Source organism: Ovis aries, chromosome 7, assembly GCF_016772045.2.
Source record: "Ovis aries strain OAR_USU_Benz2616 breed Rambouillet chromosome 7, ARS-UI_Ramb_v3.0, whole genome shotgun sequence".
In the NCBI taxonomy this organism is placed as follows: domain Eukaryota; kingdom Metazoa; phylum Chordata; class Mammalia; order Artiodactyla; family Bovidae; genus Ovis; species Ovis aries.
The window spans coordinates 44592947-44606215 of record NC_056060.1 but is presented as its reverse complement, the minus strand read 5'-3'; the positions used below and the strand labels follow the sequence as shown (position 1 = coordinate 44606215).

General features: G+C 50.8%; 2 protein-coding genes across 44 annotated transcripts in view; one reads left to right on the top strand and one right to left on the bottom strand.

The window, feature by feature from the left end:
- The first annotated feature begins 2512 nt into the window (after window positions 1-2512).
- FBXL22 (F-box and leucine rich repeat protein 22) lies at window positions 2513-12511 on the top strand. The gene is made up of 2 exons (XM_015096995.4): window positions 2513-2870; window positions 5870-12511. The coding sequence occupies exons 1-2, from the start codon at window positions 2536-2538 to the stop codon at window positions 6213-6215; spliced, it is 681 nt and encodes a 226-aa protein (XP_014952481.2). The 5' UTR covers window positions 2513-2535; the 3' UTR covers window positions 6216-12511.
- The window catches only part of HERC1 (HECT and RLD domain containing E3 ubiquitin protein ligase family member 1), a 210765-nt gene continuing 209698 nt past the window's right edge, over window positions 12203-13269 (bottom strand). For all 43 annotated transcript variants that reach the window (XM_060417792.1, XM_060417800.1, XM_060417813.1 and 40 more), the window contains one exon: window positions 12203-12842. In XM_060417792.1, the coding sequence (XP_060273775.1) occupies window positions 12657-12842 (186 nt within the window). In that variant the 3' untranslated portion in view covers window positions 12203-12656. The remainder of the gene's footprint in view (window positions 12843-13269) is intronic.

Sequence of the window (13269 nt, the reverse complement as noted above, 5' to 3'; positions counted from 1 at the left end):
CCGAACCTCTTTCAGTGGAGCTAAGTTAAGTGATGATGTACTTGCTCAAGCTATGGGCCTTTGGAATGAGTCAACAGGTAGCAGGTTTCTATGAGCCTCTCATCACCGAGGGCTGCTGGTACACCTGGGCCCAGACAGAATGACCTGGAGGGGCAGGGTTGGCGGCAGCAGGTCATCCAGTGGCACAGTCAGGTCCCATGGGAGCTCACCCGCACTGCGTGACTTCGTCATGTCCTTCCTTGACGCTGATTTTATGAGAATGAGGTCTGCTTGCCTCCATCAGAGCCAGACTACCCTGAGGAACCAGGCTTGGGGCTCTGAGCAAAGGATCAAACAGGGAAACAAGTGCCACTGTTAAAGAGTCAATACCTGCTTTACAGTAAGCTCCTGTGAGAACCACCGTGTGTCCACACCCATTGTTTTTCTGTTACTCATTTGCCTGTTTCTATCAGTCTTCTAAAACTGAAGACAGAGACGCCTGAAGCCCAAATGGTTTTGTCTCCAGTTCCCAAATCACACGTTTCCTTTTGGCAGCCGTGCCGGTCAGAGGCTGTGGAGGAGCTGAGCTCCACGGGGCAGAAAGGGAGGAGCTTGGAGGAACAGCTGTCAGAACACCCGGCTGTGAGCCACAGCCCTCCCTGCAGGCAGGCATGCCTGTGGACCCACCCTGTATTCTGGGGTGCCTCCTACCACCCCACGTGAGGAGCAGCGAAGTGGCCCGGCTCTGCCCATATTTGCTGCTCAAGCAGAGCTGTTGAAGTGCAGCTTGGGAGACACAAGGAACCAAAATGACTCTCCCCTGTGGCTGGCATGCTTATACTACTATGCCTTTAAGAAGGTGAAAGAACCAACTACTTCCAGGGATCAGCCCTCTAAAAAGTACTGGTTTGGAAAGGATTCAGGAGGGAAATCCTAAAGGCTTTCCAGTAAACACCTGTGGTGTAGCAGTACCTTTTAAATAAGTTTAACTAGAGCCCAAAGAGGGATTCTGGCTAGTCAGCTGTCATTTGAACAATTAAAATGATTTGTGTGAAATATGAGCAGTTCCTAGTAACCCTTTCCTTGAGAAATACATCTTGCTTTTGGCTGTTTCTTGATGTATGTTGTTTTTAAGAAAAGCCACGCTTTCCATGTGACCTTGGCAGTGGTGGGGTAACCTGGGCACAGGGGACCGCTGCACCTGGCTCCTCAAAGCACGGGAGCGAGCCACAGTGGCTACTTTCACCCCTCGGCTGCATTCTGCTTTTACAGGCAAAGCTGCACCAGGTCCAACCAAGCCTCAGTTCCAGAAGAGGATCCTGGCACATGTGCTTCATCCACACAAGTGGAAACAGTATTCCCATTCCTTCCAATTCTCATTATGTGGGAAAAGGAACCAACAGTAACCACTGAGGTGGCCTCATCTAACAGAAACAATGGTTCTCATCTCACGACTGCAGCCCCCAAACCAAGCAGGACATAGGAGACACAGACATAGGAGTTCACAGGAGGGGAAATACGGTAGGGTCTGGTGAAGGACTGGGAGTGAAGCGGTACTAGAAAATGGGTCCACAGATTAAGAAATCTCAGTGTTGTGTTAGGAAGGGAGAACTCATGAATAAAACCTCCAGGCAATTTACCTAGCGGCTTAACTGCCGGGAACTAAACTACACACGTTCACAAGGAGGATGTGTGGCTGGCTTACAGGGCAAGAGTAGAATACTTCAACTTATAATTGCTTCAAGCAGTTTTGTATTGAGTTACTTCATCCATCCTGGCACTTGGGGAAATATAGATTAGATACAGCAGGACACATAACTGGAAAAATGAAAAGCCAAGTAAACAAGTTTAAAATGTGACACACACACAGAAGAACCTTGGAGAGCGAGAAGCTACTTAACACAAATCTCTTATGAAAAAGCTCAGGGTAAAAACAGAGCCAACTGGGAAATCCCTCTGCTTGGAGGGGGGCAGCAGGATTTGAAGGTAGCTCAGCCTAGGCTGGAAACCACTAAACAAACAAAAAACACAGAAAAGGAGCATCGACCACGGCTTCTGCTTACACCTCAGAGCATAAAACCATCACCTTTAGTTCTTCATAGACAGCAGGCTTCTTCACATTGAAAGTAGAGCCGAAGACTCATAATGATGCCCCAGGAAATAAAACCAGATACTATTTACAATTAGAGTCCCTCCCAGTGAGTAGAGACTGCAAGCCCGGACAAAGGTGGTCCAGCCAGCACCTCGAATGAAAATGCCTAAAGAGCTCTCTGCCTAACACCATTGTCAGCTAAAAGGAAAGAAATCCCCTTTAAGGAGGCTATTGAACTTAAATATGCTGCTTTTCTGCTGAAAACATAAGCCGAGCCACAGACTGCCGCACGTATGTCTGGGTCTGGGCTTCCCTCCTCCTTAGAGCGCCAGCACCAGTTGTTGGCCAAAAATAAACGCCATTCTTCAACCATATATGTCCACCAGCCCAGAGCTGGGGAGGAGCAGCTGGAGGTAGGTCAGGTCCCTGGGCTCCAGCCACACTCGGTGTGGCCACTGCGTACCATGCACATCACCCAGCTCAATCGGGAGTGCCTGCTGCACCTCTTCTCCTTCCTGGACAAGGACAGTAGGAAGAACCTTGCCAGGACCTGCCCCCAGCTCCAGGACGTGTTTGAGGACCCTGCACTCTGGTCCCTGCTGCACTTTCGTTCCCTCACAGAACTCAAGAAGGACAACTTCCTCCTGAGCCCGGCACTCAGGAGCCTCTCCATCTGCTGGCACTCCAGCCGCGTGCAGGTGTGCAGCATCGAGGACTGGCTCAAGAGCGCCCTCCAGAGGAACATCTGCAGCCGGCACGAGAGCCTAGTCAATGATTTCCTCCTCCAGGTGTGCGACAGGTAGGCCGCCTCCTGAGCAGCGCTGGCATCCAGAGCTCTGGGAGGCTCCTGGGGGTCTGGGAAGAGTAAATTACGAGACCAAGACGTCTCTGCTTCGGGGAGCCTCAGACTAGGCCCAAGGCAGACTCTCCAGGCCCACCCACTACGCAATCTCCACAGGATGGACAGAATTATGCGGGGGAAAGGGTGCCAGTCTTCCTCTTAGCCTCACAGGTCCTGGAGCTGCTTCCGCAGAGAGGAAGAACTAGGCTTCAGCCTCTCCTGTGCTTCTGGCATCTGTCCTCCCTGGCAGCCATTAAGGGCTGGGTGGGTCCAGCTGGGCCTTCATTTTCAGTGTCAGGCCCCAGGAAAAGGTTTCAAGATTCAGCAATCAGCTCACCCCCTTGACTTTGCTCCTGGCAAGCAAACCCCAAGACCTGTGAAGTGCAGCTGAAGGAGGGTTAGGCTGCTCGGCTCTGGGTTAGATGAACCAATCCAGGCTCCAGCAAGGGTGCAGACAATGGTTTCCTTATGAAAAACTTACTTATCTTCAAAAGTTACTGTGAGGATCAGTAAACTGAAGGGAAGAGTGCTTTAGCCTAAGTTCTCAAATGAGCAAACCAAAAAGTCTGACAGGTTGTGTGATTTGTGCCACAGTCTAGGATTACCAGATTTTAGCAAATAAAGATTCAAGAGGCCCAGATAAATTTGAACTTCAGAGAGAGAGAATAATTTTTGGCATAAGTATGTCCTAAATACATCCTATAATTTGACCTGTCGACCCCACAGTGGCAAGACTCCCTTCAGTGCCACAGCCTCCTGCCCAGAGCAGTCCATGAAAGAATAGTCTTCCTCAGCCAGGCTCTCTCTGAGCCTTTACCAGTCCTGACCTGCCTTTGAGGAAATGATCTCCTCGTTCACTAACAAACTAGGTTCAGTCTGCTTGTTGCCACCCAGGTTTAACAGCTGCTGTATTCCGGCAGCCTAACAAGGAACAGAAGCAAATAGTGTAGTGGCTCCTCCTTTCTTTATTTATTTTTTTAAGGCCATAGAAGAAAATTAGATGGATTTGGGGTTGGTCCCTAATGAGACCATGCCATTTTGATGGGTTTAACAAGACCCAGTAGACAGACAGGGAAGTGATACATGCAGGGCAAAAAGTCTGCCCTAAATTTCTTCCATTCTTGTAAGAGAAGCAGGTATAACCCCCAAACTAGAAAGGTGTGGACTATACTTGTCTGGGTACAGCAAGGGTCACGAGTGTCATAAAAAAGCAAAGGGCTTGGGGCTGAGTCCCCCAGTACTGCTACTGTCTGACCATGTGACCCCCAGCCCAAATATTTAAATTTAACTTCATTTCTTCCCCTGTGAAATGGGATAAACTGCCTTATCTCACAGGCTAATTTTGGATTAAATGACACAGTAGCACTGGCACACAGTAGGTACGGATACCTGTGCAGCAAACCTAGATCTGGCAATCACCTGGGGACAGCTGAGGATGGCTGGGCAAGGAGTCCATGGTTTCTTTTGCTGGCTTCTTCCTGCCTTGGGATTATTCTAAAGGTTCTCAAGAGGAAGGAATCATGTTAACAGCCTTGGGGCTTGAACGCCTACCTAAACCTCACCACCACGCTGAAGGTAACAGTTTCTCTCCCACTTGACAGATGAAGAGGTGGTGCAGCAAGGTTCAGGTATTTGTCCTGAGTCAGACAGCAAATAAGTCACAGGCAAATCACTTGAGCTCCCTGAGCCAGTTTCCTCATTCGAGAAACTGGGGGTGGAAGGCAGATATGAAGACTAAGGAAGATGTGCAAACTGGGAAAGATGGGGTGTTCTCGGTGTGTGGATGCAGCCATGTCCAGTCTACTTTAGTTCCTTCCTTCCTTCCTAAAGCAAAGGGAGCTGAGCTGGCTCGGTCAGGTGCAGCCCAGGGGCATTGAGGGAGGCTGATGGGGAAAGGGAAACCCTCTGTGGCCTGGCTCCAGCTTCCTCTGGCAATAGGAAGCCAAGACCTGCACCCATGAGACAGGTTCTTGACTGGAAGCAGTCTGGTCCTGCCTGCTCCCAGGAAACATGGCTTAGAAGCACCCACAGAAGGCCCTGCACAGGCTCCAGACAATTCTAATCTCATTTAGTTCTCAGGACAATCCCACTGGTGGGCATTAGTCTCTCCCAGCCAACCTCAAACATACATACCAGGTAAAGAGTGACAATCAAGGTCGCAGCACAAAGAAGCCACGTCCACCTTTGCTCAAGATCTTTTCCCCAAGCAGTTGCTGGTAAGGTTGGTGCAGAGGCATCCCCCTCTCCCCATGCTTTCTGGACAAGCTACCCGTGTCCCTGAGTGTACCCACAACAGGCCTGGGTCTAGCTACCTGTGGATCTTGACTTCTGGCAGGCTTGCGTCCCAGTGGAGTTGCAGTAATTGCCTCAGTCAACTGAGCTGAAACCAGGGCTCTAGAGCTCCGAACCAATACTCAGAAGGGGCCCCGATGGCCAAGAGTTGGAATGGGCCTGACTCTAAGACACTTCACGGGAAACTCTCTCTGTACTGTCCTGCCATGATCACCAGGGCCTCACTCATAGCCAAGTATGGTGAGGTGGAGTAGCAGAAGAGCAAGGGAAGTGGGTCCCAGTTCAGATCCCGGTCGTGTCACCGCGGGCAACTTCCCAAAGGGAAACTCGCTAGGTCCGATGAAAGTGAAGGTCGCTCAACCGGATCCAACTCTTTGAAACCCCATGGACCATACAGTCCATGGAATTCTCCGGGCCAGGATACTGGAGGTAGTCCTTCCCTTCTCCAGGGGATCTTCCCAACCCAGGGATCGAACCCAGATCTCCCGCATTGCAGGCGGATTCTTCACCAGCTAAGCCACAAGAGCTAGGCCCGGTACTCCTCTATAAGATGCGGTCTCCCAGAGTTGGCACTGGGACCAACCAGCCAGGGAGCTAGGGGTCGTGACCGGGGGGCGGCAGGCTAACCGCATCCTCCTCGGCCCGGGCCCGCGTTCTCTCCGCAGGTGCCCCAACCTGGCATCCGTCACGCTGTCTGGCTGCGGCCACGTCACCGACGACTGCCTGGCGCGTCTCCTGCGCTGCTGCCCGCGCCTGCGCGCGCTGCACCTGGAGAACTGCGCGCGCGTCACCAACCGCACGCTGACGGCCGTGGCGGCGCACGGGCGCGCGCTGCAGACGCTGCACGTGGACTTCTGCCGCAACGTGAGCGCGGCCGGCCTGAGGCGTCTGCGCGCCGCGTGTCCGCGCTTGACGCTGCGCGCCGAGCACAGCGCGGCCATGATCCCGGACCAGCTCCCGCGCGGCCCGCACGCGCCCGGCGCCGCCCTCCGCAAGTTGCTTTTGCGCTAGGCCCTCCGGGCTGCGGGCAGGACACCGGCCCCGGGTCTCCGAAGGAGCTACTTGTGTTGAACGCCAGCTCCTAGACAGCCGCCACATTCTCAGCCAAGACAGGGATACGAGCGCCTACCCCATATTACGATTTTATACATTGGCTGAGTGCGAGATTTGATGGCCGGATGCTTGGGAAACACTCGATTGTTTCTCGCTAAACACCAGCACACTTTTATGTTTACCTTGCGCCCCGGGTTCTCCACTTGGGCTCTATCCCATCCTTCGCAGCTGAGGCTGCAGCTGCGGGGAGGGGAAGAGGACGAGGGTGTCTTAAATCACCCCCGTGGGGAAGTGTGGCCACCCGGAGCTCCCCAGAGGTGTGTGAGGGGCAGCACTCTCCTCAACCCCTCCTTGCTGCGCCAGAGGGAGGAGGGGTAGAACCCTGGGCCTGAGAGAGTCGAACCTTTGCTCCGTGCCCACCCCCAACTCGCTTTGAGTGATCCTAGAAAATTCTTGTTGATGTGATTCTTTCATAAACTGCAGCTGTGCTTGTTTTCTACCGTTCGCCCATCCATCAGAAACGAAGAAAAACATCTGACAATCCCAAAGTAAAGACAAAAACAGAAGCAGCAGCCCTGGTTAAATCTTTGGTTAACGAAACCATTAAAAGCCAATGCCAAGTTAAATTTTTACCTGCTAGCTTTGAACGTTGGGCACATACCTTGAGTTCAATTTTATAGCTTTAGTCACTGCTGTCCCACCTTTAGCCACCAAAGTAGAGGCTTTCAGTCATCAGTCATCCTGCAGCCTCCTGGTTCCAGGTACAGTGGGAAAATTTGGGGTAAGGGGAGAAGGCAGGGAGAATGGTGAAGTGGTGGGCGATATAAACCCTGGCTACTCCCATCACCAGCTGAGATCAAGGCCTTTGACCCACCTGAGACCAGGTGTTTCTTCTTTGTGAAAGGGGCTGTTGATGCTTACTCACTGGTGTTGGGCTGCACCCCGTAGGCCTACAAGGCCTGCACTTGCTCAGCTTTAATTCTGAGAGAGCCCAGAGTCAGCAACAGAGACATCAATGGTTTAATGGTTAGAGGAAACTTACATGTCTGAAGCAAGATCCTGGAGTGACACCCCACCGTATGCAGCAGGCAGGACATTGTAGCATTGTAGCAGTCTTTGCTTGGGAGAGGGGAGGGGGGATGACCAGTTATAGGGGAATTGATGTCAGGTGGGCTCATTAGTTACCAAGGAAACCAATGGTGGGGCATGCCCCTCAGGGACCCTTTGATATGAACAATCATCAGCTGGGGCCTGGGGCAAGTATCTAGGAAGATAGGTCCTATACGTGTAGGGTTTAGGTGAAACAGGTACTAGTCAGGCAGGGGACTTAGAACAAGAGAAGAGCTATCTTGAGGGGCCTGACCAAACATATGGGTTCCTTATTCATTGCCCAGATATTGGGGAAACAGCAAGAAAAAAAAGACACTCTGTTTTCATGGATCTTATGTTCTAATGGGGGAAGAAACAGTGTACAAGCCAGTGTATAAGAAGGTAAGTACTGGGGGAGAGGGGAAAGTACAGCGTAAAAGATATTTGGGGACTGCTGACTAGGGCCAGGAAAGGAAAAGCAACTTAAAAGAGGTTGACGAATGTAAGCCCCCTTGAGAAGGAGGCATCTGAGAAATGAAGTGGAGGGGTGCAGCATCTGGAGGAAAATATTCCAGACAGAGGGAACAGCCGCCAGCACAAAGGGCCCAGATTAGGAGCATGGCTGGTATGTTGCGGCTAAACAGAGTGAGTGAGGTGAGGAGCCAAGGTGAGCAGAAGAGATGATCAGAAAAATAAGGGATAAAGGAGGCCTCAGTGGTTATTATGAGGATGAAACAAGAGCTGGAGATCCCCACACTCAGGCTATCCCCAAAAGGCACCAGGGCCCCAAGATGATGATGGTGAAGGCCCAGAGGTGCTGACTCTAGGCAGTCTGTGAGCAGGCAGACAGCATCCCACCTTGCCTAAACCCCTCCAGGGACTGCTGAAGGCCTCAGTTGCTGCCCCTGGGCCCCTGGTTGGACCAGCACTTAGCCCAGAAATAAAATCCCATTTCATCCCCCTGTAGGAAAAGCCAGCCTTGCAAAGTTACCAGCTTCAGTGGAATGGGAGGGCCCACTATTAGCCTATGATGATACACAGGCTTCCTCTGGGTGACTTTCTAGTTTACCCACCATTGCTCTGAACAGTGGAGAGAGGTTTTTAAAAGGAAACTAATTTTTCAGCCACTACTGAAAACAATGTTGAAAGCAAGCTCAGGCTTCCAGGGAGTTAAATGTTTGTTTAAAATGAAGCCACTTAAACCCCACGGATTTGCTTTCATCATCTCTGATAAGCCCCAGTTCCCATAGGTCTTCATTTGCCCTGAGTTGGTGGTTTAGTGTGGGGAACAACAGGATCCTGGTTTCTAGCACTCCTCTGACCAAGCACAGGTCTGTCCTCTCCACACCTCAGCGTTCTTACCTGTGTATTGAGATAGCAAGAAGATCTTGCTTTGCAAAGTTCTTTTAAGAATCATGGGACTGTTTGTAAAGCAAACAAAGGTTATTGTAAATTCAGTTGGAATGTCAGTAACCTGCACTCCCTTGAGGCTCCTTTTCCCACAGCTCTTTTATAATGAGCGTTCAGTTCCCTTTGATGCCTAGTAAACCCCCATGTACCAAGACTAGTGATCAGAGCACTGAAGCTGTGCTGACAGCTGTGTCCAGCATTGTTTCTAGGGCTCCAGTTAGGCCCTGCCCCCTGCAGGGGAGCTTTGGGTCCCTAAGCCCAGGCCCATCTGAGATGCTTCCAGAAGGCAGGCACTGACTCTCCAGCCTGCCTTCTAACAGTCACTGTTCACAGCAAAGGCAGTGGACAGAACACAGTGCCCTGCTTAGTCCAAACACAGCTTTCACAGTCTTTTCTGATTTGCATATTCCAGGGGGCACTGTATACTTAATTAACCCACCAACTCATTCATCTCACAATCATTTACTGGGTACTGGCCCTGGGCTGGGCTAGGCACTACTTCAAGGGAGTCAGCCTAGTCAGAAGATGTGCCGCTGGGGTTGGGCAGGAGTTTTGAGTTCTCTCCCAGCTCTGCCATCTGTAACTTCTGACAAGTTATGACTTCTCTGAACCTCCATTTCTCTATTTGTAAAATAGGACCAGGACACTTTCGGTGACACTGTGACAAGATTATATATAACTGTGTAGTGCCTGGAAGGGGGAGGGTAGGAAGAGGCAGCCTCACATCCATCGTGGGGTTATGCCTGGCAGAACCCACAAGGCCCAGGCACTGGGAAGCAGCAACACATGTTGAAAGACATGACCTTTAAGCCAGACCTGGGACTGACTCCAGTTCCTGTAAGGTTGGTATCAGCAGGCACAGCTCAGAAAAGACAGGAAGCCCAATGCATCTCCAGAGAGGGACGAGCTGGGGGAGATGGGAGCCTGACCAAGAGCCACCTGGAAATGGGCTTGGGGGTTATCTATGCCCTCAGAGCCTCCATTAGAACAGACCACAGACTTTGCCTAGGTCCTGAATGCTAACTCTTTTCACTCTGGCCCAGGCAGCCAAAGTGAAAGCTAACGGGCGGGTGCAGAACCTCAGCACCAGAGTGGAACAGTGACCCCTTAGTGGGAGGCTGATCCCAGTCACCACATCGTACTGGCTGACCCTCAGTGAAAACACAGACTGGGGCCACATGCTCTGAAGTCAGGGGCTCCTGACTGCTCCCTAGGAAGCAGAACCTGCTGGGGGGATGCTGCCTTCCAAAGCTTGTCTTAAGGGACACACTGGCCTGTTTCGGCACAGGCTAAGCATCTGCAGGGGACTGACGGTGCTCCCTCAACTCTACTAGCAGTGTGCTGACAGGAAGCCAGGACTCCCAGCTCTCATCTGTTAAGTACCTGTGGTCCAGCACTCTCCTTCTCCTGACCTTGAATTCCTGGTCTGTAAAGGCAGAGGCCATGTGACGCCTTAGTTCTAGCATTCCTTCAACTCTGGGATTCGATGCCCAAGACTTGGTTTTTGCTAAACCCGAGCTCACCAGATGTAGGTTTCATCTGGCTGGCAGTGCTGGGCAAAGGCCACAAAGCTGGGAGGCCCACAGAAAAGATGCATTTTGAAAAGGCCTCTGAGGAAATGTTAAAGGTTGGGGGTAAAAGTCTCTTGAGACCATCTAAGGGTGACAAAAACTGCAAGGATTTGTTAACTGAATAAATCCAGCAAGGAAAGAAAAAGACCTAAACCTCTATGGGGGTTAAAAGTGAACTATGGGGGGAAAAATAGTTGCACTAGGCTGATTTCAGGTCCTCAGATCAGGGACTCCTGGCTTCTCTCTCCTACAGCTTCCAAAAGTAGAGAGAATAAAGCAAAATGATAGGTTTCCAGCAAAGAAATGGCATCTGTTATAAAACCAAGGTGTCTCTGTAAGTTTCCTCACAGAGTTAGGGCTCCTGAGAAGCTATCCGTTAGGCCTGACAGGTGGGAGCTGGAAGCATGAGCATCAGCCTGCTGTGGGTGCCCTTTCCCCGAGTCCAGAGCAAACTGTGGCAGCAGAGCCCAGAGCCTCATGAAGCTCAAGGCCTCATTTTGATTTAAAGTAGTCTGAGACTACAGACATAGCCTTCAGCTTGCACACCCTCAGCCCAAGCTCAGCAAGAGGGAAGAACCACTACCAGGAACCAGCCCAGAGGGCCTGGAGAGAACCCTGTGGTGCAGTCCAGGACTTCCGCAGCACAGAGGCCTCTCTTCTCTGCAGTTCCTTGTTGACGTAGAGGCTGACAGTGCATTCCCACTCACTGAGTGGGTGCTGCAAGCACAAGGACCTTCACTGTTGCTTCTGACTGAGCTCTCAGGTCCAGTATTAAAGGCCCAGACCCTGGAAGCTATGGTCTCCTCCTGAGACACAATTCCAACTGAAGTCTCTTTTCCATAAAACTAAAATGTCATCATTCTAAATATTATTAGGCATACTCACTGGGAAATATCCATGCACCACATTATCTTGGCAAGCAAAACCACATTTTCCTTCCAATTTCTTTTTGCAAACACATGCCTTTTACCTACCTTGTGGAAAACAAGTAGTTGTAAAGCTCTCTGTCTGGCACCTCATTTGAGCAGGCTGTCAGCCTTGACCTTGTCCATGAAGTACACTGGAAGTATAGTGGGGCATGAATTCCTAATGGATGAAAGAGACAAGCCACCTGAAGGCTGTGCCTGCTCCCTGTCCCCACTCCCAGAGCCTTCACAGCTGCTCTCCAGATGGCCCTTTCTCCCAGAACCACATGCTCATTCTGACATGCCTGAGAAAATGAGCACATAGCCCAGAGCCTTCAAGGGCTGCGTTTGAGCCCCAGGGTGTAATCCTTTCCCTAGTCCCCAGTGCAACTCCCTACCATCATTCAAGGACATAAAAGCCACTCCTTAGTTCTCACGTTCATTCACACATTCACATGGTCACTCATTCACGTAAGTGCCCACCTGGCCACCTTCCAGAGTAGATGACATGTTATTGTAAACTGCCCTGCTCATTAATTTCATCACTGTTTCCATTGGTTCCTCAAAGGGCAGTATGGAGGTGGCAAGGGGGGCGGGGGGTGGTGTCAGAACTCAGTAGAGCTGTATCCTGTACCAGGTATCCTGGGCTGTTTAAGAAGGCTCCTACGAGTGTGTCGCACTTTAAACCAGCTCTGGAGGAGGCGGAAGCATGGTGCAAAAGTATGGGCCAAGTGGCTGACACAAGGGCCTGTGATGAGGGAACCCAGTGAGAGGCTGAGGATGACAGAACCAGTGAATAGAAGCTTTCACCTGGGGCTGCTATACCCATGTGGGCCTCTGCTCTGTCATTTCCAAGCAAAGTCCAGTGTGAAGGAATGCTTCTGATGGATCAAAAAGCTGTCAGAATGAAACTTGAAAGCTCACTCTCTCTTCATCAAAGCTCCAATAATAAAAGCAGCCCATACACTAATTCCTGAATCAGCTTTATTTCTCTGCATAAGGAACCCTGCACAGGCAATTCAAATTAAAACAAAATAAATATATGAATATTCATGTAAAACTGTCCTTTCTAATGAACAATTATACACAATGTACAATTCCATGTTCACTGGGCGGGTTTACAAAAATGTACCATTCCCAACTAAAAATGCACCAAAATGGTTCCATGCAAACTTATCAAAAGTGACCAAAAGTATGGAGGGAAAAACCTGACTGAGAGCACTTTGTCTTTTTTTTTTGTACAATCACAGAAAAATAAAAACATCTAATTTCTTTGTTATCTTTAGAGTAACTAAATGTGGCCACTGTTTATAACGTCGGTTTATGTTCCTAAAACATCTATGTAGTTACCATAAAAGTGTACCAACATTAAACTGGAAGTGAACATTACTGAGAAGAAAGAGGGGTGATGGCACCCTCGGCAGTCAGTAGTCAGTGTCGGAGCCCTCAGCGTTGTCCACGTTTCGTGAGAGCATGTAGTTGTCCATGTCGATCGATCGGCAGTTGTTGATGGCATAGCGCAGGCGCTCAGCCATGACCAGCTGGCTAGAGTAGGGGGGCAGTCTCAGCTGGAAGAAGCAGGTCTGTGAGGTAGGCAGACTGTCGTAAGGCTGTGGAGAGAGAGACCCAGAGCTGTGACTGCAGCATCAGGGTGTCGTGGCAGGGGCGGGTGGGGAGCAGTGCTGCTCATAACCACAGCCCCCAAGTCGGGAGAGCATTTCTCCCTGCCTGCAGGTGGGCTCCACAAACAGGACTGACTGCATGGCCACCTGGAGAGCAAGCCAAGGCTTGGCCATGGTAGAGAGAGTGCAGGCTCTGGTGTCCTGTGGCCATCTAGCTTTTGGTGAAGATGCTTCTTCCCTCTCCTCACTCTTCGAAGGCCCTCCCATGTGACATGAGAATGAGCCCTGACTGGTGGGGTTACTTGGGAGAACATGCTTCACGTGGTGCCTGCCACAGGGCAACAGAGTTCACTCCCTTTCACCAGAGGGTGCAGCCTTGAAGCTGCTATGGAGATGCACCAACAGAGCCAGTGAA

What these genes read in the sequence shown, in the direction of transcription:
- FBXL22 (XM_015096995.4), top strand. Translation starts at nt 2,536, where the DNA reads ATGCACATCACCCAGCTCAATCGGGAGTGCCTGCTGCACCTCTTCTCC. An exon ending in CTCCTCCAGGTGTGCGACAG is followed by an intron (nt 2,871 to 5,869) that starts GTAGGCCGCCTC and finishes TTCTCTCCGCAG; the next exon opens with GTGCCCCAACCTGGCATCCG.